At 55.6% G+C, this 25,580-nt stretch overlaps 1 protein-coding gene across 1 annotated transcript in view; it reads right to left on the bottom strand.

The window, feature by feature from the left end:
- Positions 1 to 20,488, bottom strand: part of FGF18 (fibroblast growth factor 18) — a 36,349-nt gene extending 15,861 nt beyond the window's left edge. The window contains exons 1-3 of the mRNA XM_015101227.4: positions 19,904 to 20,488; positions 19,699 to 19,735; positions 4,550 to 4,730 (exon numbers count right to left, since the gene is read on the bottom strand). Of these exons, the coding sequence (XP_014956713.2) occupies positions 4,550 to 4,730; positions 19,699 to 19,735; positions 19,904 to 19,935 (250 nt within the window). The 5' untranslated portion in view covers positions 19,936 to 20,488. The remainder of the gene's footprint in view (positions 1 to 4,549; positions 4,731 to 19,698; positions 19,736 to 19,903) is intronic.
- Positions 20,489 to 25,580: the final 5,092 nt, after the last annotated feature.

The raw sequence follows: 25,580 nt of genomic DNA, 5'->3' as shown, positions 1-25,580 counted from the left end.
ACCAGGAGGAGGGTAACGGGGACCAGAGGGCCCCCGCCTACTTCCATCACCCACTGAGAAAAAGCCCTGCAAGACCCCACATGCTCTCCCAGGTGAGCCACGCATGTCAGCCCCTAACTGGGCTCTGTGCTGCCCTGCAATTATTTCAGTCACCCATCCAGGAACCTTTGAAGGGGGCCTGGTTTCTGCCAGGCCATGTAGTAGACACGGGGACAGGAAGAAAGGTCACTGCTTTCAAGGAGCTCACATTCTTGGAGGGGAGTAGGGGAACTCAGGAAGGCTGCCCAGTGGGGCAGAGCCCATGCTGAGCAGGCTGACTCCCCGTGACCCTGGGCAGCGGTGACGCAGCTGGCATCACTGGTCCATGCCAAGCTGGAGCCAGTCCACGGCATACTAGCTCCATGCCCTGTCCTCCACCACCCTGCAATGCAGGGAGGGCACCGGAAGGGCCCAAGGGACATAGAGAGCAAGAGGCCCAGACTCTTAGAGTCAGCCCCTAGGAAGGAGCAGGGGCTTTGGCCTGGGAGCTCGTTGAAGGCTAAGACCAGGTAGTCTCACTCACGGCTGTACTGCCCCCCGAGGGAGGGAGCGACCCAGGTGTGAACCGAGAGACCAGACTGCACCCAACAGAAGGGTCCAAATACGCTTCCGCCTCGGGCCTGAGACGGCCAGCAGAGCATTGCCAGCCCCTGGGGCTGCTTGGAACCACGCTGCAGGAGCCTCTTCTATCTGCAGCAGATGTGCCAGGGCCCACTGACGGGAGAGAGGCAGCACCCCTTCTGGAAGCTCCACGAACCAGTTCCCTGGAGGCAAGCCTTTACCCAAGCCCGCAACAGCATCACCCTGCCCCCATACAACAGCGCTGAGTATTCTGGCTTAAATAATCATAACATCTTTGAGCAGAAGATACCCTTTCATTTCAATGACCCCATTTTACAAAAGAATAAATGGGCTCAGAAAGGCTAACTCCCACCTAAGGCCTCCAGCTCCTAAGTACTGGCGCTGAGATTCCAGTTCCCTCCGATGCCAGAGTCCCCATGCTCACCCTCTCAGAAGACCACCTCCCTGGCTTTCACAGACCCTCCAGAGGCCTTCTCAGCGCTGCTCTGGGTACTGTCCGTCCTGGGGGTCTGGCCTCCTGCAAAGCCTACGGCTGATTCGTGGTGATATATGGCAGATACCAACACACTGTTGTAAAGCAATTAACCTCCAATTAAAAACAAATTTTAAAAAAGAAAACTTGGGCGTTTGGGGTGCTTTTTCTTAATCAGGTGGAAAAGCCGCCTTTATCAAATGAAAGTAGACAGCCACAAGCCTTAAAGAAGCAGAGTGGCTCCTACACCACCGTAACCAATGCTGGAGCTCCTAACCCTTCCCTGCAGGCTGGCTCAGCTGACCCTGGTCTCCTCTGCTGTCTCAGGTCCCACCACCCAGCAGTCCTGCTTCTTGCAGCTAGTGTACCTTGATGCCTCCACATTCCAGCTTAAGGGCATCAACCTCGGAGGCAGCGGGGCCTTCTCATCTTTGCTTGGCCGGTGAAAGAACTCAGCTCACAGCCAGCCAGACATGCTTGCCCCGGGCACTGGAGGCTGCTCAGTGACAGAGCTGCCACTAGAACCCGGCTGTCCTGTCTCCTGACTACTGGCCAGACTGAGGGGACCAGGACCAAAGGCAGGAAGGGGAGAGACTGACGCAATAACCCCAGGTGGGCAGGACGGCGCTTGCCCAGTTCCTGGCCGGCCAGGCGTCCACCACACTACCTATGCCGCTAGCCCCCGGCCCACAGACTTCTCCCTCCAGAGAGGAACCCAAAGCTATGAAAGCCCCGCATTCCTGGAACAGCCACGCCTGGGGCCCCCGGTGCTCTGAGAGAGTTTCAGGGAGCCATGAGGAGACCCTCCTGCAGAACAGCCTGGTGTAGAAGCCCGGCTCATCTGTGAGGATTTCACCAAAGACTGCTCGCTGTGGTAAAGCCTACGAGCTCTGGGGCAGGCATCCACACAAAGGGAGGCCAGCGTCTTGCACCTGCCTAAGGGGTCTAGCGCCTCAGGATGCCATCGAATCGGAGATTCTGAGTGTTTCAGAGACTCCAATCTGAGATTCCGAGGGTCTGCGGGGATCCCAGATTCCAGGCATTTATAGGGACTGTTTATAATTGGTGTTTGCTGGAATTCCCAGACTGTATTCTAACTGTGTATGAATGCAAGTCTCAGAAGACACCATTCTTTCAGCAGGACAGAGCCCTGAGAAGGAGAGAGCAGGTTCTGTGACATCCTGGGCCGCCTGGCCTGACTGAGGACCACTGGCTACCCCTCCCCCACAGGCAGGACAGGCTAATGCAGTCCCATCCTCCTGCTTGACTTGGCCACATAAATCACCCTCCCAATAATATTTGTATTGATTATCTAGATTGGAAGCCTCAATTGGCTCCATTGTCTCACTTCCTCTCTCAGGGCTCACAGATGGGGTCCCAGCCCCTCATCTGCGTTACTAATGCGGCATCTAAATGGAGCAGTCTCAGTGGCCAGCAAGGCCCCTTGCTGCCCTGGGTGCTGGGAGACTGGAGGAGTGATAAACATGTTCCTTGACAGAGAGTCATTAAATCCAGACTTTGTGGAGCTGGAGGAGAAGCCAGGATGGGCAAGTCCCTGTATACGCCAGGTGTGGTTCCCCCAACACCTCCAGGCTACTTGTCAGACACCCAGAGTTCAGGCCAGACCCTCCCCATCAGCACAAGCCTCTCAACAAAACCTCTCAGCGACTCGGGTGCACACGGAGGTTTAGGAGGCGAGGCGAGTCCGTGCCTTGTAATGCACCGAAGGGAGACTGCTGAGCCCCAGAGATGCTCAGGCCACACGGGAGAGACCGCTGAGCCTTGGGTTCAGGTGGAGGAAACAAGACAGCAAGTGGCTTCTGGAGAGAGGGGCCGGCCATTGCCTACCTCCTCTCCCTCCCGAGCTCCGGACCCCGATCTCAGAGCCTGGACAGATGGCTCAGACCAGAGTCTGACCCCCCTGTACTCTCCCAGCCTGGAGGGGCCAGAGAGAACTCCGGGGACTCCCCAGGAGGCACCTCCCTCCTGCCCCAGCCAGCCAGCTGCCCCTTCCCTGGCAGCCACTGGAGGGCTGATCCCAGGGAAAACCAGCACCTGGGTCTGCCCAGCACAGCCAGGCGTCCACAAAGGGGGAAAGCAGAGAGCTGAGGCCGCAGAGAGGCGGCCAGCAGAGGGCCTGGGAGAGGTGGGGAGGAGGGTGAGGACCCTGGTCAGAGGGAGGGAAGCAGGGAGAGAGCCTGAGATGGAGGGGATGGGGGAGGCAGAGTGATGGACAGGAGCAACCAGGAGGAGGGGGGTGGACTCAAGAGACAGGGATGCCAGATGAAAGGAGGAGCAGCCAGACCGAGAAAGGGAGCAGGGGGAAGAGGGAGGAGGGAGACGAGGCAGTAGCGCGCGCTGGGGCAGGAGAGGGAGGGGGCAGCTGGCCTGGAGGAGCCGGAGCCCAGCCCGGCCCAGCCTGGCCGGCCGGCCCAGCCCCCAGTGACAGCGCAGCTGCCACACTCGGGCCCACCACGAGGTCAGTCCTGCCCCGGGGCACAGGGAGAATAAATGGCGTCCAAGATAAAGAGATCCAAGAAATTATTTGTCTTGTTGTCACGTCTTGACTGCAATGGGCAGGGACCGGAGGGCAGGCAGAGCTTCGTCTCAGAACGGCCCAGGCTGGCAGGCACGGCTGCCCACAGCCCCCGGGCCCGTGGCTGGGACTGAAACACCTTCCAGAACCCAGGCCCGGGAAGGTAGGAAGCGGTGAGGGCGCGGTCGGCACTCACTCACGGGCTGGGCGGGAGGAGTCTTGGGTGCCTCCCTCACGGCTGAGGATCTCTGCGGGCTAGGGGCCTGTGGACCGAAGGGAGTCGGGTATGGCACTCCTTCCGGCCCCCCGCAGAGGCAGCCTGGGGCAGGTGATGGCTTCTGAACACCTCAGGGGAGCTGGGTCGTTCCGGGGTCAAAGGCAGGTCAAGGGCAGCCCCAGGTGATGTGAGCACCCGTGTTTCATAAGAGAGCAAACTTCAGCCCACGGAGCACACATGCACACGCCTCTCCGTGCAAATACGTATACTCTCACACACACACGCTCATACACGCTCGCACCAGGCCAATTTCCACCACCATCACAAACCTCCAAAAAACATTCCCCAGAGGCTCCCACCCAAGCATCTGAACCGTGGACAGGTGAAACGACGCCTGGGGAGCAGCAGCAACCTGTTAGGCCCCAGCCCCAGGCAAGCCACGATTACCCAGGACAGCTAACATCTATGGGGCATTGACCAGCAAGAGTAGGCTTTACTCAGGTCTTCAATTGCTGCTCCCAACAAGGCTCTCAGGGATGTGCTTCTGCACCCTCATTCCACAGATGAGGAAACTGAGGCCCAGAAAGACTCAGCACTGGGCACAAAACCACGCAGCCAGGATCTGGGCAAGCTGGGATTTGAACCTGAGGTCTCGGCAACCAGGAAGACGCACACAGTGGGGCAGGAAGGGGCCGACACCTACCATACTTGTCCCCGTCCTCGCCGCGGGCGCTGATCCTGCGGCCCAGGACCTGGATGTGCTTCCCGCTGGTCCGGCTGTAGAGCTGGTACAGCCGCAGCTGCTTACGGCTCACATCGTCCCGAGCCCGCGTCTGGTTCTCCACGTGGATGCGGAAGTCCACGTTCTCCTCGGCCACCAGCACCTGGGCAGGGAAAGGGATGACAGTGAGCCACCCTGGAAGCCCAGACACCCTGCGTGCAGGAGCCACGTTCACAGCAGAGAGCCAGGGCCTCCGGGATGCCAGCTCTGGGGCAAGCACCAGCACACGCTCGTAACTGCCCTGCTTGGCGTTGCCCCGTCGCTCCGTCGTGGCTGACTCTTTGCAACCCCAAGGACTATAGCCCATCAGGCTCCTCTGTCCGTGGGATTTCCCAGGCAGGAATACTGAGTAGGTTGCCATTTCCTTCTCCAGGGGATCTTCCTGACCCAGGGAATCAAACCTGTGTCTCCTACATTGGCAGGCAGATTCTTTACCACTGAGCCACCAGGGAAGCTCAATTGCCCTGTTATCTCCCATTTCATAGCTGGGGCAACTGAGGCTCAGAGAGGTGAGGCAAGTTGTCCGAGGTGGCCCAGCCAGGAAGCTGCAAAGCTAAGAATCAGGTCTAGGTCTATTTGAAAACACATCTATTTGACAGCAAACAAAGTTTGCTTTCTTTCCGCCACAGCCCCAAATTAAAATAAGAACTATGGACCAGAGTTGCCCACGTGACCTTGAGAACACAGTTTGTTCTGCCTCAGATTTCTCCCCAGTAAAAGAGTGGAGCAGAGCCCCCATCCTGACTGCAACCCAGGATGGCTGTGAGGGTAGAGTGAGCCAATGGGAAGAAAAGTACCAAAATCATCACAGAGATGGGCCAGGGATTAGGGGCATATCATTGCTGTTTAGGTCCTCAGTGGGAAAGGAGGGAGACCTGGCAAGTGTCTTCCTCGGCATGAATGACCCACACCCCACTGTCACTTCTGCCCTAGGAGCTGATGCTGGAGGGTTCTCCTCTTCATACTGTAATGGTCCTTATGCTCGCCCCTACCACCAAGCATTTGCCCACACTCCTAACCCCTTGTAGAGAAGCTTTTGCTTAGCATCTCCCATCAAATTTCCTGTACCCTAGAAGTTTAGGGCTTCTCTGTTAGCTCAGATGATAAAGAATCTGCCTGCAATGCAGGAGACCCCGGTTTGATCCTTGGGTCGGGATGATCCCCAGGAGAAGCGAACGGCAACCCACTCCAGTATTCTTGCCTGGAGAATTCCATGGACAGACTGTGGGGTCAGAGTCAGACATGACTGAGCAACTAATACTTTGCAGAGATATACTATGCATACACACACACATAAAAAAATCCATCCCCTTTTATGGGCTTCCCTGGTGGCTCAGTGGTAAAGAATCCTCCTGCCAATGCAGGAGGCATGCATTCGATCCCTGGGTCGGGAAGATCCCTGGAGGAGAAAATGGCAACCCACTCCAGAATTCTTGCCTGGGAAATACTATGGACAGAGGAGCCCGGTGGGCTACCGTCCATGGGGTTGCAAATAGTCAGACGTGATTTAGCAACTAAACAACAACTAGAAGTTTAGTCCATGTCTGACCACACTCTCCAGGAATCCAGCTCTGGCTAAGCCAACAGTCTCTCTCCAGTCTTCCTTTCCTGAACATGGTCCAGGTGAGACCTGAGCAATGTGCACATACCTCCTCACCAGCTTTCTGCTTCTACCGTCTCCCACCTGGAAGGCCATCTCCCACCAAATCCAATCACCTTGTGTAATCCTCTCCTAAACTCTCCAGGGCTTCCCATCAAGTTTAGATTTTTTTTTTTTTTTTGGACCGTTTTTTAAAAGCCTTTCATTGAATCTGTTACAATATGGCTTCCGTTTTATGTTTTGATTTTTTCTGGCTATGAGGCATAGGGGATCTTAGCTCCCTAACTAGGGATGGAACCCTCACCCTCTGCCTTGGAAGGCAAAGCCTTAACCACTGGGATGCCAGGGAAGTCCCTTCCCATCACGTTTTTATAAAGGTCCCCATTGTGGCCTCAAGGCCCTGCAAGATGAGCCCCTGACCGCTTTTCCACCTCCATCTCCTAGCACTTCTGCCCCCCAGGCACACTGGCTGCCTGAGTATGCCTCTGAGCATTCCACACAGAAAACCCAACAGGTGCCTCAGGGCCTTTGCACTTGCTCTTCCCCCTGTTTCACTGCTCTCTCCCAGACTTTTGCCCTCTGGTTCCTCTAATTCATTGGAGTCTCTGCTCAAATGTCACATCCTGAGACAGGACTTCCGTGACTGCTTCTCTGGGGCAGCCCCCACTTTTGCCGCTCTTCATCTCCCTACCACACTTTGTTTTTCTTTCCAGTATTCATCAACCTGACATAACATTTACTTATCTGGTTTTTGTCTGTCTCCCTGACTTGTCTGCTACCATATCCCCAGCACTCAGCATAGTAGAAACTCAAACACTTGTCAAATGAATGAATGAATGAACAAGTTAACACTGAAAAGACCCAGGCTCCTGTCATCCCATGTAACACTGAATGAGGTTTCCCTGCATACGTGCTAAGTCACTTCAGTTATGTCCGACTGTTTGTGACCCTATGAACTGTAGCCCATCAGGCTCCCCTGTCCATGGGATTCTCCCAGCAAGAATGCTGGAATGGGCTGCCATGCCCTTCTCCAGGGAGTCTTCCCAACCCAGGGATCAAACTCACGTTTTCTTACATCTGCATTGGCAGGCAGGGTTTTTTTTACCCCTAGCACCTCTGGATTTCCCTGTGCCCTGATAATTCTATGCTTGTCCCAGCCCATTTAACCAGAAAGCTAAGTAATTCTTCAAGTCCAGACAGCATCCCAGGTTTGTTCTAGGCATGCTAGGCTTTCAGGATCCCATTTCTATGTGAGCAGGACCCCATTCAGCCCATGGAAGGCTCTTGGAATCAGGACTGCGTGAGCATGTCCCACCCCTCAGCTGTGGAGCTCCTTGGGGCAGGAACTGCGTTTTCCTTCTTTCTACACCCCCATGCCCAGGCTTCCCAGGCGTCTCAGATGGTAGAGAATTTGTCTGCAATGCAGGAGACCTGGGTTCAATCCCTGAGTCAGGAAGATTCTCCTGGAGAAGGGAATGGCTACCCACTCCAGTATTCTTGCCTGGAGAATCCATGGACAGAGGAGTTTTGTGGGCTACATTCCATGGGGTCACAAAGAGTCGGACACGACTGAGTGACTAACACACTTACTTGCTTATGCCCAAGCCAAGGTCTCTGTGCCCTGGCGGACCCGTACGCGTCCTCCCACCCCAGCCTGAGCCTCATAGGCACTTCAGCTGGACCACGCCATTTAACCTTCACTATCATCCTCATAGTGGAAACACTATCCCACATGACACGTGAGGAAACTGAGGCTCTGAAGCTGGACCAACACGGTCACAGAGCAGGCCTTGGCAGAGGTAGCCCCAAGTTGTACAGTCCCCAGAGCGCTGCTTTCAGCGCCCCCTCACTGGGCCCCGCCTGCCCCACCAGTGCCATCGGGAGCAAGATCCACGTTCAAAACCCAGGGCTAGCCACTCCTGAGCTGAGGGTCCCCAGGCAAGTTACTGAGAGGTGACAACGATACCCACCTCGTGGGCTGCTATGAATATCATACATACAATCTTAGAACAGTTGCCTGGTACAGAGTCAAGTGCTCAGCAGGCATAGATAATTACTGAGTGGGGCCTTCGTGGTGGTCTAGTGGCTGAGACTCATGCTTCCAATACAGGAGGCCTGACTTTGATCCCTGGTCAGAACTAGGCCCCACAAGCCGTAACTAAAGATGTCATATGCTGCAATGAAGACCAGAGATCACCTGTGCCACAACTAAGACCCAGCATAGCCCAGGAAATAGATATTGGAATAAAAAAACTACTGAGAGGATGCCAGGGATGCTTTTAAGAGGCTCTTGGTGAAACCCTGCAAACAGAAGCCTCCCCATGACACAAGTAGGTCATACTCTCATGTCCTTAGGGACAAGGCACTTGAGCTGCTCAGATGACAGTCTGGGAAGAGGTCAGTGCTTTTGATCGTCCCTTCAGCCCTAGGACATGGGAATGCTTGTCACCCCATTTAGCACATGTGGAAACCAAGGCTCAGAAAATGTGAGTTGGTTGCTCCGAACCGCACGGCCCACGGGCGCAGGGTCTGTTCACCGGCACACCCAGCACGCACACGTTTCACTTGCACGACCTTCAGCGGCCAGCCCATTCAGAGCCAGTTCTCATACCTGGGACCCACCTCCTGCGACACCCTGGTGCTCAGGGAGGACGGAGCTTGCGTGCCCCCGAGGCCCACACCTGAGGGGCCTGTGGAATGACGTTACAAGGTGGGCCGGCCCTGTCCACCCCCCAGGGCCAGGCCTCCTCCCCTCTTCTCCAGATCTCCTCCTGCTCACAGGAGACCTTATTGACCAGAGGTCAAACCAATCTCCTCACCCCGGGTCCCTGAGGGGCGCTGTCCCGCCCGGAAGCAGCCTCCCATTAATGATTTTCCTCCTGGCCCACTGGGCAGAGGCGGCCGGGTGACCCAGGGTCAGCAAGGCTATGCGGGGCCATTCCCAGGGTGTGGGGACAATCCATCTTGCCCAGCTCCCACCATCTGAACCGCACTCTGGGGCCAGGTCAATCCCAAGGGAGGTCACCGGGTGGCCTCCGACATGGAGACAGAGTCCGTCCATTTGGAAAGGTGGGGAGCGCCCTGGGCTTCCTGGGCCGGGCCTCCGGGGGCTGCAGGTCTTTGCACGGGCCGGATCCTCCATGGCTGAGTCCCTTTGCTGTCCACCCAAAACTATCACAGCACTGTCAATCAGATACACTCCAACACAACACAAAAGCCCCGGGTAAAGCCTCGCATGTGTGCTGTCGTGTCCGACTCTTTCGCGACCCCATGGACTGTAGCCCGCCAGGCTCTTCTCTCCATGGGATTCTCCAGGCAAGAATACTAGAGGGGATTGCCATTTCCTTTTCCAGAGGTTCTTCCCGACCCAGGGATCAAACCCGTGTCTCCTGCAATGCGGGCAGATTCTCTACCGCTGCACCACCTGGGTCTACAAGACAAAATAAAAAGTTAAAAAAAAAAAAGGCGCCCAGTCCCCTCTGCCTGTCTGGCCCCTGCCCCAGGTATCTCCTCTGGAAGGTACCTGTTTCCTCTCCACTGGCCTCAGGTTGGGTTATAGCCTGTGGGCACTACTGTAACGCATTGTTCATTGTCCCCGGAGTCCAGTTTACCTGGTGTACCCCTAAATCTCCACCTTTGCACCTGGCAAGTGTTTGCCATACAACTGCGGCTAGGATGAGGGGGTCCTGGCAGCCAAAATCAGCCCACCACTTACTAACCAGATGAGCTGAGTAACAGGAGAGGGTTTTTAAAGCCATCAGTTGCTAAGCTCTCCTCTGTTCCAGGCTTTCTGCTAAGAAGACCTCAAGACACGGTACCTCATCACACTTCTTCAGCCTCCTGTGGAGGAAGGCCCAGCACCGGTCCACCTCTCCAGGTCTGCCTACGGAGCTCAGGCAGAGCAGCACCACTCGGGAGGGTCCTTTCCCTCCCTTTACTGCTACTTGGCCTCACCGCCCAAGGGGGGCCCATCTTCCAGGCCTTCCTAGAGCAGCCAGAGCTGCTCTCTACCCGGCTAACAGCTGTCCAGGTGCACAACCACCAGAGGTGCTGAAAGGCTGCAGTGTGACAGGAATCAAAAGGCCGCAGCTCTCATGAGGTGAGCAGGGATGGACAGGCAGGGTGTCTCCTGGGCCAGAGATCAGTGCCTTATAAGAGGCTCTCCTCCCGCCCACCACATACCTGCCTTTTGGGTCAAGGCAGCTTTTCCCACAACAGGGGAGCCTGCAATGGGGGTCCTCCTGAAGCCTGACCGAGACCACGATTGCCTCCTGGGGCCTGCCTCCCTCACCTGAGGGCTTGGGCTCTGATGGGAATATTCACGCCCAGACCCAGGAATTGCACAGGGGCAGCAATGGCCCAATGGGTTCAATTGTCCCCCCTCCGGCTGTGCCCCAGAACGTAGCATGAACGTGGTGGTGCTTGGTGGAACAGAGCTCGCTATCTCTGCCTGCAGCCTCACAGCGGGGGGGCTCCCCTATTCCAGAATCCATCTGGCTGCCCCCATCCATAGCAAAGCACCCACACGTAGTCCTTTACCATCCAGCCCCCACCCACCTTCCAAGCCTCCTCCCTTAGGCACCTTGGAGGGAAACTAACGTGTGTGAAAAGATGCTGGGGTGAGCCCCCCACGCCAGGGCCAGCTTCCAGGTTTCCATCTCCTCAATCCCTCATGACTCTGAAGGCATGTTTGCAGGAATTTCCTGTTTTATCCTGGGCCCACCTCCCACCATCGGCCACATCTCCTACACACACACCTGATATCTAGACACCCACATCATACATGTTCAGCAAGGTAACTGACACTCGCTGACCTCAAGTGTGACCTGGCTCCATCGCAAATCACCAACTTATTCCACTTCTCTAACCCTCAGTTTTCTCATCAGCAGAATGAGATTGCTTACAATTATTTATCTCAGAAAACCATTCGTAATCATTAGGTACCTTTTTTCTTTTTCTTTTGTCTAAACAGCCACAACTTATGGAGCATGTCCTCTGTGCTAAGAACAACTTTAAGTAAATTATCTCATGTTGTCCTCAGAGCAGCCCTATGAGTCAGTATGATCATTATCCTCATTTCCCAGATTAGGAAACTGAGGCTCAGATAGGTTACATTGCACAGAACTGGTGCAAAAAAGGATCAAGATTTGGATCCAGCTCAGCTTAGGACGCACACTCCCCTCCTCTTCAGCCGGCCTGCTTCTCTCTGCTCTTCCCTTCTCTCTGTCACCCACCTCTCCCCGATTCAGGAGAGCAGTTGACTCTGGCCACAAGCCAGTGGGGCAGGGACTGAGGTGGAGGATTAAACATGAAAGGACTGAAGGCCTTGAGCTCCCCATCCTACCTAAGAGAGGAGGATGGGCTCAGACTGCCCCCTCCCGCCCAGGTCCCCATTCTTGAGGCCTCACAAAACCCGTGCCCCTGTCTCCAGGCAGCCTGCCCAGAAAGGGAGGGTCTCCCTGGTCCCAGGAGAGGCAGCCCCCAGACTTCCGGCCACATTCCACCACCGCCTGCCTCCTGCTCTAGGAGCAGCATCGGGCCAGCTGTGCCGAGGCCTTTCAGAGCTTCTCCAGATTCTGGATTCAACCCCGAGACCTGCACTCCCTTCCAGGAGTGGTCCCTGGTAGAGTCAGCACCCTCTCCAAGCTGAAAGGCAGCTCCCAAACTCTTCCTCGAGAGCAAGCCTGGCCTCCTGCCCAGGATCTGATGCCAATCATAGAGCTCTGTGGATTATTATTGTCCTTGAGAGCGAAACTTATGCTGGCACCCACCTAGTGGGCACGTGCTCAGGGCCAGGGCCTGAGCTAAGCACTTCATAGGCCCCGCTTCCTCACTGCTCGCAGGACCTGAGCAGGTTAATGCGATCGCCACCCCCATGATGCAGGGAAACGCAGAGAGGCCGAGGGATCTGCCCAAGGTGGACGAACTCGGATGCGCCAAGACCAGGGCCTGTCTCTGGCTCCAGAGCCCGTCAGGTTCCCCAAGCAGCCACCCTTGGACAGGAAGGGGAGGAGAAAGGCCGGGCCACCCCTGAATCTGAGCTTGGCTCACTCAGACCCAGGCCCCACCCACCCTGCAGCTCCGGGCTCCTCCCCTCTCTGCCGTCACACTCACCATATCCATCCCAGTCAGGACAGAGTGACCCTCCAAAGGGTACTTCTCCACCCCCAGCCTGTCCATTAAGCTCCCGGGGTTGTCAATGTATTGATTGGCAGGGCTGAGTATCACCACGGGAGGGGATGCTGCCACCCAAGGTGCTGACCGGGGGCGCCTCCTCCCCATACATCAGCCTCTCTGTACAGATCGTCAATATGGGCGCTGCAGCCAGTCAACCCTGGAGCCAGCTTGTGGGAGGGGGCAGGACTCCAACAGACCCACACTCCCTTCTTTCCTCCCTTTCTCATTCCTTCCAGTCCCTTTTCCTGGAAGCCCTTGGGTGGGGAGAATGGTCCTGCATGTCAAAGAGGTAATAAATAAGCCCTTTATTCCGGCATTCAAGGCCCATCATGGCCTTTTACATCACCCCCATTCCTGAACTTTACGCACCAGCCACTCCAACCAGTGTGGAGTCCCCTGAGCACAGCAGGCTGTTCCCTGCTCCTTGCAGAAATGCTCCATGTGCCTGCAAAGGCTTTTCTGTGTGTACACGCATGCATACACACACACACACACACACACACACACACACACACACACAGAGGCAGGCTCAGACTCTTTGCCCAGCTTGTTCTTTTTTCAAGACTCAAATGGAACTCCTTCCCTGGCCAGATCCTCCCTTTACCCTGAGTCTATTTTCAAGGCCCTTCATCAGAACACCCTCTGCACAGATTTCGCGCAAGTCCCTGAGTGTTGGGACAGATTCTGAATACCCTGTGGCCCCCAGCTGGTACAGGGTTGAGGGGGTTCAATCCAGGTGCCCGGCCCTCAGGGAAGCTGCTCCCCACAGCCCTCTACTCGCTGACCTGACATTGGAGCCGCATGGTCGGCTGTGCCAGGCCTCCTCTGACTTCAGGAACCGGGGCTGGCGGACAGGCAGGACTCGGGGCACACCAGAGTCAAATGCATCACAGCGGCTCGTAGTCACTGAGCGCAGGTAACCAGCCGGGTGCAGCAGGAGCTTCCCCCGGGGACCACAATGCGCCCCGACAGCAACCCCAAGGGGGGTCCCACCTTGGTGCTCTTATTAAAGCTGAGCCACAGAGGAGCCAGAATCCCCTCAATCATGCAGCTTCCAGGTGGCCGAGGCGGGGTATGACCCAGGTAGGTTGAATCCAGAGCCTGAGCTCCTATTCATCCCTGTGAGCCCCAGCAGAGAAAGCACTGGGTCATGGAGCAGTGAGAAAGTGGGAAGGGGTTCTGAGGCAGAGGTGGGAAGGGGAGACTGGTAAAAAGCCACTCTGCCCAAAGCACCTGCCATCTCTTCACAGCACATTCAGGAGAAATGCCGAAGCCTCAGATATCTTCTGCATCCTGCTCAAAACCCAGTCCAGGGTCAGTCATGATTGCTGATGAGAAGCACCATAATTGAATGCCTCCTGCATATCAGGTTCATGATATGGCTTCAGTGACTGTCCCCAAGGAGTGGTATTACTGTTCCTATTTCTCAACTGATGAGGAGATAAGAGGCTCAGAGAGGTTAAAGAGCTTTCCCAAGGGCACCCAGCCTGCGAGCGATGCACTGAGGGTAAACTTCAGACCTAAACCCAAGATCCGTGCTCAGACAGGAGGGGCCTGATAGCACCGATGCAAGGGGCAGGTCCTTCTGGCTTTCTCCAGCACTGTGCGGCATGTCAGCACACACAGAGCGTATAATCCATCGAACAACTGCAATGACGCAGTTATTTACCGAGCGTAGCCACGGTGCTAGCTGCTCTGTGCCCACCGTCCTAGTTAGTCCTCCTCACCACAGCCCTTACGAAGCAGGTACCTTCCACAGCTCCATTACACAGACGGGGAAAACTGAGTGCCAAGGGTGGAAGGCTAAGAAATTTGCCAAACAGCTGCTCAGCAGCACAGATAGGATTCAAACCAAGATTTCTCCTATGTCAAGGCCCACACATTCACGCTTCACAGAAGCTGCCTTGCTCACTTCACTGACACCCAGGTGGATAAACTGAGGCACAGTGAGGGAGGCCACCCAGAGAGCCAGGGATGGAGCTAGGACTCCAAACCAAGCGTCCTCAGCACGTTTCCGCTCTGTGGCCTATGGGGGGGCTCTTCTTTGGCCCCATCCTCAGCAAAGCAGTATTTTAAATGGACTTGAGGCCTTATGCCATTTGGATGTCAGAGCAAACAAAAGCCAGTCACCTCCCAGCCACAATCAGCAAGTCTGCCTAAAGCCTGAGGGCCTGCTTACCCTTCGATGTTTCCGAACAAATCCCAATGCTCAGACCTAAGGAGCCAACAGCAGGCCCTGGCCCTGCCTGAGGCCCGGTGGCTCTCCTCAGCCTCACTGGCAAGGCCCGTGGCATTACCCTCCCCTAAGGGGTTGGCCACGGGTTCCTGTGAGTGAGGGGCAAGCGCAACCCAGCACAAGATAGGGAGCACACAGACATCCATCAGACAACTCCTGCCCTCAGAAAGAAAACAATCAATCCCTTCCTTCGCCCCAGTCGCCAAGAGGTAGAGTGTCGTGGGCAAGTGGAGCTTACGCCACTCACGGGGCAGTGGAGGGAATCCTCCCAGAGCAAAGTCTTGAAATGCAGGTAAGATTTCAGAGCCCTGGGCTCTGCACTCCCCCCTGCTCCACATCCTTAGGGAGGAGGAACTGTTTTACTGGTTGTTTCCTTCCCATTCTATCCACGCAAAAGCCGAGACCCAGAGAGGTTAAGTAACTTGCCCAAGATCACACAGCAAATACAAGGCAGAGTGACTCTCTGAACCTGGCAGACTTGGAGCCTCTGAAGTGCTGTTTCACAAGCCCGGGTCCTAGAGTGGCTAAGCTAGAGGTGAATCGCACTCTGCCTCACTCTCCTGCCATGCAACCGAGGGCAGATTACTTCTTGCCCCTGAGCCTCACTCCCTTCATCTGAGAATTCCTAATCTCAGGCTGCCTGTGAGGCACAGCCTAGGTGCTGTGAGAAACCGTCCTTCACGTAACGAGCCCGCAGCACCTGGCGGGAGCTCCCGGTGAGGGTGTCAGCCCGACACCCTGCTTTCCCATGCCAAGAACGTCTCTGATCAGGACCAGCTGAGGGCAGAAAGTCTCCTCCCTGTCCCCACCCACCTCCTTCTGGGGGCCCACCGTGCCCTTATAGTCTCCAGGGCAGGGAAGAGGCAACGCTGTGGCCCTGACATGCTACCCAGAGCTTGCTGGACCCTGGCAGTGCCAACCACAGGAAATTTTAAAAATCCACCTCCTTGCCTCAGAGCAGGTGACACTCCTGGACTGCAGGAAGGCTGACAGGGTGCCCCTCTCCCCTTCCACGTGGGGAGAGGGCTGAACCCACCAGCCCTGTGCCCCCTACAAAACTCCTACCTCCAGCTTGGAAACCCTTTTAGACCAGAACATCCCAGGACGAACAGGGCCTGAAGACACCAGATCAGATGCCCTCAACCACAGACAGCCCCCAGGCCCCCACCAGCTCTGATCCCAACTACAGGGATCCTATCATGGAGACTTAACCAGATCACCAGATCTCTCCTTCAGGACCCCTAGCATCTCTCTGGAGACTCAGTGTCCCCATCAGTATGCTTTCAGTATCTCTCGAAAAGTCTGCCTGGTGTGCTGGAAAGAATACGAGATCCTGATTTCAGAGAGCTGAAGCTTAGCCGTTGCCTTGAACAAACTCTGGGCCTCACTCTGGGCCTCCCACTCTGGGCCTCAGTTTCTCCATCTGGGAGATGGGAATATCTTCCTCACCTCCTTCAGTCTCCCTTGCCATGAGGTAGCAAAAACGAAACAGACTTCCTGATGCAAGAGCCACTTGGAAATTCTTACAAGCAAAACTTGCTCAATAAAGGCGGGTCATTTCTCCCCCGCCTTGGTTTCCCCCTCTGTCAGCCAGGAGGCCACTCCCTGCCTCTCAGCACTTCACATCCTGGAAAGGAAGGCGCTGAAGGAGCTCCTGTGAATCTGGCACCCTCCCTCTCTAGACCAGGGGCTCCATGAGGCCAGGAAGCGACTGGCCTTGCTCCAGGGCCAGCAAGAACCAGGCTTGCAGCCAACATGTGAGGAAGGGACACCTGACTGGTCAGACGGACGGATGCATGAGGCTGCTTCTTGAGAAATTAAAAGTGCAACCCAACAAGACTGCTTTCCATTCTTTTGAAGTCCCAGAGGACTCTGTCTCTGGCTTCCCCACCCTAGTGAACTGGAAGAAAGCTTCTAAACCGCACTGAGGAGGCCAGGTGTAGGGGTGGTCAGGACAAGGCCTGGAAGGACACTTCCAGACTTGAACAAGCGTGGCGAGGGAGGAAGCAGCGCTGTGGGAGGCGGGACGGGGGGGGGGGGGGGGGGGGGCGGGGAAGGCCAGGACCTGGCGGAGCCCGGAGGCAGGAACAATGTCAGGCAGGTGCCAGCGGAGCTGCGTGAAAGGCCCAGCCCGGTGTCATTGTCAGCGCTCAGCCAAGTGCAGAAAAGCAATTTACTGGTCACGCCGCTTGCTCCCCTTGGAAATTTTTAAAATTCTTCCGATTTGAGCTATCCACGGTGTCCCAAGTCGTGTGGAGAAAGGATTTTATTAAATTCCCAGCTTCTAGCTCCTGGGGGTTGCCGGTGGGGGAGGGTGGGGCTCACCACATCTCGGGGTGGGGGCAGTGTCTGGCATTGACTGTGCTCAAGGAAATGTGGCTGGGGGCAGGGGCCCAGTGGGGGCTTGGTGGCTAATAGGAAGAGGCAGGAGCCCAGAAACTCCATTGCTAGGACTGGACCAGTTCTCCAAAACTCTAGGGCCGGGAGGGAAGGACGTTAGGTATATAGAGTTTCTGACAGAGCCTCGTGCCCTCCTGGGTGATGAGAATCCGCAAAACCTCTTCAACACCTTCATATGCCATCTCATCCTCAGGGCCCCCCACGATAAAACTAAGTCTCACAAAGGTCCATGTATAGGGAAAGATGGAACTGGGGTTCAGGACCGTCCACAGGATGGCAGAGTCCTGAGCCTTCCCACCATGCAGGGGGCCTCGCTGGGTACTGCTCACAACCACCTTCCAAATGCCCACTGTCCAGGAAATAGCTGCTCTCTTGGTGGTGGCCCAACACTGCAGTAGGGAGCAGACTCCAGACTCCTGCAGACTCCTGTGGGCGACCCACCCCTCACCTTCACCTCTAAGACCACTCCTCTTGGCCCTAGAGCATAAAGGAGGATTTGCACCTGCCAAGCTTGTCTGTAACTCCCTGGGGTAGTGTTGCTTTACCTTTCAGCCATCATGGGTGCTTTCCAAACTCCATGGGGAGCTGAGAACGCTCTCACAGACACTGCATACTTGGGCATCATTTTGAATACTGTTTCAAACCCCTTCCCCATAATCCCATCCTTAGACATCCCAAGGGTACAAGGACCATGAGTTAAAAACATTAGTCAGACCTAAGGCAGTTTAGAAGGGAAAAGACTGCAAAGGGGAGGGGTGGGGCAGTGAGGGGAGGGGAGAGGAGGAAGGCTCCCTCACCTGCTTGAAGACTTAACCCAGACGGGCCACCCCAGCTTCTTCCCCACAAAGGCTGGCTCTGGCTCTAGCCAGGACGTGAAGGCAGGATGCAGAGTCCAGCTTCCCTCCCTTACACTCTCCTAGCAAACACAAAGACCACAGAACATCCCCTCCTGGACCCCGCTTCAAGGACCAAGAGGCAGCAGACAACAAGAGGCTTGGGCAACAAAGTCTGAAACCATTTCTCTCTACTTCACGCCCATTTCATTGTCCCCGCTCCCAGGCTCAGGACACTGAGGAAGAGCTCTCACCCAGGTCCGACAAGCAGTTCCCTGAAGTGACCCTGGGGCTTGCCCTCTGCCTGGGGACTCAGCTGCAAACCAGGCAGGCCATGCCAGGCACTGGCCTCTCTCTCTGACACCAGCCATTCCCCACCCCGCCCCCGCCACCACATAGGGTCACATCTGCTTGGCAAACAGCCAGTCTTAAGTTACTGACTCCAGTTGTATTGATTCAAAGAGTCACCGGGGACCCCAGCCTGGCCAACAGAAGGAAAGAACCCATCAGTCTGTCCATCCGTGCTTCCTGCCCGCAGCTCAAAGTCCATCTTGATGGTAACAATTCCCTCCTGGGAGTGGGAGGGGAGACGAGCAGACCCTCCACCACAGCCACTGCCGCTCCAGCACCACCCTCTGCTAGAAAGCACCCTCTGCTAGAGACCGCTGTGCCAATGGCACAAAACACCCACACCTGGGAGAACCACCGTTTTCCCTGCTCGAGCTCCCCCTGGGCACCTCAAGAATCCAGAAAACCATGGCCTAAGCATATACTCTCTAGCCCTAGGAGGACACCTGCCTTCAGGCCAGAGGGGAGAGGGGCAGACAGCTGGCCCCAGGCCAGCTCCTCCGAGGGTCCCTCCCGCAGAGCTCAGGTGGGCGGGGGGCTAGGGCAGCTGGCATGTCCTAGTCCCTTTTCCTCCGCGCACCCCCGCCCCGAGCTGAGGCAGCCTGGTCTGGTTCTAATCGCGCTGAAGTCGGCTCCCTCAGTTCCTCTTTTTCCCCCCCCCCCCCCCCCCCCCCCCCCCCAACCCTCTTCCTTCATTTCCACGGCTTTGGAAGCACCAGCGTTCCAACTGTCTGCGTGCCAAGACCTTCCCGAGTCTGAAAGCTGCTGAAGTAACAGATCAGATTTTAGCAAGTGCTTTCCAGGCTGAGCGCCAAGCCCTCTTCTGATTCAGGAGAGTGAGCGAGCGGGGAGTGAGGCGAGGAAGCAGCCGAGGGCTGCACCACCTTGGGCCAGGGTGTGCGAAGCGCGGCCCGTTGCCTCGCAGGCAAGGGTCCCTCTGCTTAGGTGCTCCGCTCTGCGCCCTCTCTCCCGTCTCCCCTCCTAGCTCCACATCTCTCAATGCTGCAAACGCCTCTGAAACCACAGGGTAATTTACAACTGAAGCTTTCTCCCTGGACTCGGAATCTACTCGGTTGAAAGGAGCCTTTTTGTTTGGAAGAGCGAGCGGAGATGGTGAAGAGACGGTTGGCAGAGAAAATCCCTCCATCCTAACTCCTCGCCGGGGCCGAGGGGCTCGGAGCCTGGCACACTGTGGCGACTGAGCCCTCCGCTCCAAGGGTCTGCTCCCAGCCGAAGCGGACTGGGGCCGCGCCGGCCTGAGTCCAGCAACAGAGCCCCTTGCCCTTGGCCGGTTCCCCGCCCGCGCTGGGCGCACGCGGAGCCGCCCTTCGGCGCCCTGGGAACAGGTGCACCGTTCCACGCCCAGGAGGGGTGGGGCCCAGGGAGGGGGCGCGGCCCGGGGGAAGGGGACCGGCGCGTACCGGGAGGCAGGGGCAGGTGGGTGCAGAGGGAACGTCAGAGTCAGGAGCCCACGTACCTGTACCTGGAAGCACAGCAGCAGGAAGTGTAAACACCTGCGGGGGAGAGAGAGGGAGAGGAGGTCATTGGGACTGGAGGGAGGGAAACGCGCGCACAGACAGACGCAGCCGCAAAGTCAAAAGAACGGCGGAGCGGGCAGAGCCACAGGCACACGGACAGACGTCCGGGCAGGGTGGGCAGCCCCGCCGAGCGCGGGCGCTTACAGGCAAGTGCAGGCGGAGGGCGCTGAATACATCGCTGGGCGGGGAGGGAGGCGGCGGCTCCTAGCCCAGCCTGCACATGTCCCCTTCGCGCGGCCGGGACCGGGCGCCTCCGCCGCCGCCGCCGCCGCCGCCGCCGCTGCTGCTGCTCCCTCCTCGCCGGCTGCTGCTGCTGCAGACTCTGCTGCTCCGGGGCGCTCCGCGGCGCGCCCTGCGGCATCAGCGCCCCGCGCGGCTCCTCCCGAGCGCTGCGCCCTCCGGGCTGGCGCGGGGGCTGCGAGGCGGCCGCCGCTGGGCAGGAGGCACCCGCCGGTGCGAGGAACCTGGCTCTCTGCCGGCCGGCCGGCCGTCCGGGCGTCCGCGGGAGGCTGGCTGCCCGACTCACTCCGGGGGCAGCATGCGCGGAAGGTCTGGAAGCTGGGGCGCACTCTCCAGGCGGGCCGTGGGGCTGCGCGGGGCCAGGGGTCAGCGCTCTGGGGCCGGGGCGCGCGGCGGCAGCACGAACGCGTCACGGCCGCTCCGTCCGGGCGCCTGCCGGCTCATGTCTCCTCCTCCGCGTCTCTCCGGCCGTGCGCATCGCCGCCTCCCACCACTGGCGGCGGCCGGGGCGTTTTCTACGCGCGGGCGGCGAGGGGGCGGGGGGCCGGGGGCGGGCCCGGGCCCGAGCCGGCACAATGAGGATGCGGGGCCCGGGGGCTCCCCCCTCGGGGCGCGGCCGGACGGGCGCTCAGCTCGCCTGGGTGCGCCGCGCCCACATCAAAGGCGGCCCTGCCGCCTTGCCGGCCTGCCGCGGCCTCTCCACTGCCGCCGCCTCTTCTCCTGGCGCTCCGGCTGGGAGGGAGGCGCTCAGACTCTCGGCGACGGGACCGGCAGCTCCGAAGGGGCAGAGCCCGCGAGGCTGGAGCTGATGAGCGCCGGGAGCCGTCGAAATTCTGCGCCTGGGCGCAATGACCAGCGCCACGGCGCAAAGGATGCCAAAACTGGGCCGGCTGCGGTCCCCCAGAACGCAGTTAGGTGCAGAATGTCCTTCCTCACCCACATTCGTCCTCGCACTCACACCCACCAGCGCCTGAGTGGGGAGCAGGGAGAGGGCGGGTCAGGCCCAACCCTCGGGGCGGCTCCACGTAAGGGGGGTCGCTTTTACCCACCCTGTGAGTCCACAGAGGATCGTAGCGTGTCCCAGATCCCTCTGGGAAGCCTGGCCACCCTGAGTGAACCCCCTTCTAATCTCCGTCCCTGCCGTTGAAAAGGAGGGGGCATTGAGGGTTTCTCTTACGCCCCCCACCCACCCCCTTCCAGGGCTCCGGGGTTGTTCCCAGCTGGGCTCTCTGAGGGGCGAGCCACCTTTGGAAACGCACGGCTGCCACCTAGCGTCCCCAAGGCTTCACTGCAGCCCAGCCCGGGCAGGCTATACAGGCCCGGGAGGAGCCAGCAGGACTCTGGTCAGCGACCACTCCAGGCCCTCTTCTGGTCTCTAGGCTGAGATTTGCTATTCTTTGCATACTAAGCAGTTTGACTCGTTTAACCAGGTCCCTTCTGAGACCATCTCTTCTTACCCCCTCTGCTTCCTCAGAGGCATCACTCCTGTCCTTCCCACCAACCTCAGAATGTAGGTGTTCTTATCACACTTAAGTGCCTCACACTGTGTGAAGCTCCAGCCAGCCAGGCTCTACTGTCACAGTAGGAAAGCAACTGAATAAGCTCAGAAAGCAAAATTCAGGAATCCAAACTATTTGGTTAAAAATTTGTGTCATGATTATGTGCCATGGTTGTGCCATGATTGATGGTTTTCTATGTTCACTGTGGTTTTCTTGTGTTTAATCGGTCAGTAATGTCCTACTCTTTGCAACCCTATGGACCGTAGCCTGCCAAGCTCCTCTGTCCAAGTGATTCTCCAGGCAGTAACACTGGAGTGGGTTGCCACAGGCGCTGTCCAACAGTAATACTTCCTATATAAGTATCAGCGGTGGTTCTGGCTATCAGGCCTCCCTGCATGGTTTTTATGGGTTTATCTCTGGCTGGGCTGGGTCTTTGCTGCACAGGCGTCCTCAGGTAGCGGCACACAGGGGCTGCCTCTAGTTGAGGTGTGCGGGCTCCTCTCTGCCGTGGCTTTTCCTGTCGCGGAGCTCAGGCTCTAGGCACACAGGCTCAGCAGTTGCAGCTCCCCAGCTCTAGAGCACAGGCCCAGTCATTGTGGCACAAGGGCTTAATCGCTCCAAAACATGTGTGATCCTCCCAGATCAGGGATCAAACCCGTGTCTCCTACACTGGCAGGCGGATTCTTTACCACTGAACCACCAGGGAAGCCCAAAGCTGAGGCTATCTTAAACAGCCTCTGTTTCAGCACTGAACACAAGTGCAGAAAACCTTTTCAAAGCCAGATGCTGAGTGATGCAGAAAGTTCTTGTTTGAAGCACTGGGCTGTATTTACTTAGACATTCTCATGGCTAGAGCTGATAAATCCCAAGACAGCAGGCAATGACCAACCACAAAAGAGATGGACAGAAATGCTCCCCTTGGGTCCTGTGACATCACCACGTGCTTTATCTTACTTCATTAAGACCTCTGACAGACCAGTTAAGAGGTAGTTTAGGCCTACTGTGGGGTGTTTGAAGCATCTCCTGGCTAAGAATCAACACTTCCAGTTTCCTATACTATTACTGTTTTCTGTTACTTTTGAATGAGTACATCATCACTCATATTCTAAAATGCTTACAGTTTTTTTTAAGGCTCAGACAGTGTTTGTTGATTTCACAAAGTTGTTACCCAAATAGGATTGGGCTTCCCTTCAGTCAGTAATCTGACTGCAGTGTGGGAGATCTGGGTTCGATCCCTGGGTTGGGAAGATCCCCTGGAGAAGGAAATGGAAACCCACTCCAGTATGTCCTTACCTGGAAAATCTCATGGACAGAGGAGCCTGGTGGGCTGCAATCCATGGGGTCGGAAAGAGCCAGGCACGACTGAGCGACTTACTTACAAATAGGATTGTAACAAATAGGACTGACTTGAAGAGATGTTCTGAGTGTAAACTCAAGAGTTAGAGGTCCTGGCTTTGAGTACTGCCTCCAACACTTACTTACAAATTCCTACAAGCTTCCTCATCTACAAGCCACATCTTCCACATCTAAGAACAGCAACAAGTGTTGAGTTGCTGTGAGTTACCAAATGAGGTCATTTGGTCTGGCTCACAATGAAGGTTTCAAAGGTTTTAGTTATTATTTAATAATCCTGATCAGGGTTTTCAGGTTAGTATCTCATTATTTTTTGTTCACCAAGCAGGAAAGCAGGATCATTCTCAATTTATTGAAAAGAATTTTTCTACTCAAATCGAATTTTTACATTCTTCCCTTTCCCCATCATTCACACCTTCAAACCTATTGATTTACCAAATGAATCTTAAGCGAGCTTTTTCTATTCAAATTTGACATGTTCATGTAGCAATATGGGTCACTAGTTTGGTAGTCACTTCTCTCCAATTTATTCAATCACTATTTATTGCATCAGGCCCTGGGAGAAGGCAGACAAAGCCTTTGCTTTAAAAAGCACTTCACTTCTACTAAGACAAGCAATAAGCAAATAAGCCAAGAGATAAATTCAAGCTTAACAGTACATTGCAGGAAAACAATGGGATAGAGAGCACCAATTAGCAATACTTCGGCTAAGACCCAAAGATGGGAAAGCCAGCCATACGAAGTATTCCAGGGAAAAGATATCAATTGTCTCCAAGTGGGAAAAGGATGGGTGTGAGTTAGTTGCAAGAGGGTGAAAACGGGGTACAGAAGCCTGAGAAATGCAGTATTTCCTGCCCAATCAGTAAACCAGGATGTCAGTGATGAGTGACTTTGGCCCTCCAAACGTGAATTTTGGAGCCCCTTAGGCAACCAGGGAGAGAACAATACCTATGATCCAGCAGCTATCAGGCTGTAGCCACTCCCTACAGTGAGCTTGAAAACAGCAGGTTATTGGCCCCAGATAGCCCAGATGCATATGTAAGGCAAGATTTCAATGAGCCCAGACTCTCGCATTTTCCCATATATAGAAAAGCGCTAAATTCCTTGAGGTATCTGGTTTTAATTCACAGAAACACTTTTGACTTTCAGACTACCTGCTTTGTTGCAAACCCAACTCCTCCACCCACCTCCTCCAAACAGTTCTGTCACTTGAGACGCAGTCTCCCAAGCTTGAAGTCCTGAAAATTTCCACCAAATGTAACATCTCTCAACTTTTAGGCAGAAGCTTTAAGTCGACAAGCCTTCAAAAGGCTTCAAAAGGCACTATTTATGTATAACTTTTAAGTGCTTGGAATTCAACAAATGTTTATGCGTATATGCAGGTCAGGAAGCAAAAGTTAGAACTGGACATGAATAGACTGGTTTCAAATAGAAAAAGGAGTACGTCAAGGCTGTACATTGTCACCCTGCTTATTTAACTTCTATGCAGAGTACATCATGAGAAACGCTGGGCTGAAAGAAGCACAAGCTGGAATCAAGATTGCCGGGAGAAATAACAAGAACCTCAGATATGCAGATGACACCACCCTTAAGGCAGAAAGTGAAGAGGAACTAAAAAGCCTCTTGATGAAAGTGGAGAGTGAAAAAGTTGGCTTAAAGCTCAACATTCAGAAAATGAAGATCATGGCATCTGGTCCCATCACTTCATGGGAAATAGATGGGAAAACAGTGGAAACAGTGTCAGACTTTATTTTTGGGGGCTCCAAAATCACTGTAGATGGTGACTGCAGCCATGAAATTAAGACACTCCTTGGAAGAAAAGTTATGACCAACCTAGATAGCATATTGAAAAGCAGAGACATTACTTTGCCGACAAAGGTCCGTCTAGTCAAGGCTATGGTTTTTCCACTGGTCATGTATGGATGTGAGAGTTGGACTATGAAGAAAGCTGAGCGCCGAAGAATTGATGCTTTTGAACTGTGGTGTTGGAGAAGACTCTTGAGAGTCCCTTGGACTGCAAGGAGATCCAACCAGTCCATTCTGAAGATCAGCCCTGGGATTTCTTTGGAGGGAATGATGCTGGAGCTGAAACTCCAACACTTTGGCCACCTCATGTGAAGAGTTGACTCATTGGAAAAGACTCTGATGCTGGGAGGGATTGGGGGCAGGAGAAGGGGACGACAGAGGATGAGATGGCTGGATGGCATCACGGACTCGATGGCTCAGACTCGAGTGAACTCCAGGAGTTGGTGATGGACAGGGAGGCCTTGCGTGCTGCGATTCATGGGGTCGCAAAGAGTCGGACACGACCGAGCGACTGGACTGGATTGGACTGAACTGAAACACCTTTCTTGAGCAATCTCCCCTCGCCCATCCCTAGTCTCAATTTACCATTCATATGATGGCACTAGATTCGTTTCACATAAATGCATCCATACAGTTTGTGCTCTTCCGTGCCTGGCTTCTTTTGCTCAGCATGTCTGAGATTCATCCTCACTCGTCTTTTTTGGCTGCACCATGCAGCTGTGGTACCTCAGTTCCCAGACCAGTCATCAAACCCACGCTCCCTGCACTGGAAAGTAGTCTTACCCTCTGAACTACCTGGCAAGTCCCACCTGGTTGCTGTTATCACTATCATTCCTTTTTATTGCCAACTAGTACTCAGAGGCTTCCTCGGTGGCTCCAATGGTGAAGAATCTGCCTGCAATGCAGGAGACCAGGGTTCAATC

This window comes from Ovis aries, chromosome 16 (assembly GCF_016772045.2).
Source record: "Ovis aries strain OAR_USU_Benz2616 breed Rambouillet chromosome 16, ARS-UI_Ramb_v3.0, whole genome shotgun sequence".
NCBI classification, from domain to species: domain Eukaryota; kingdom Metazoa; phylum Chordata; class Mammalia; order Artiodactyla; family Bovidae; genus Ovis; species Ovis aries.
This window is presented reverse-complemented; position numbering and strand designations above follow the sequence as displayed.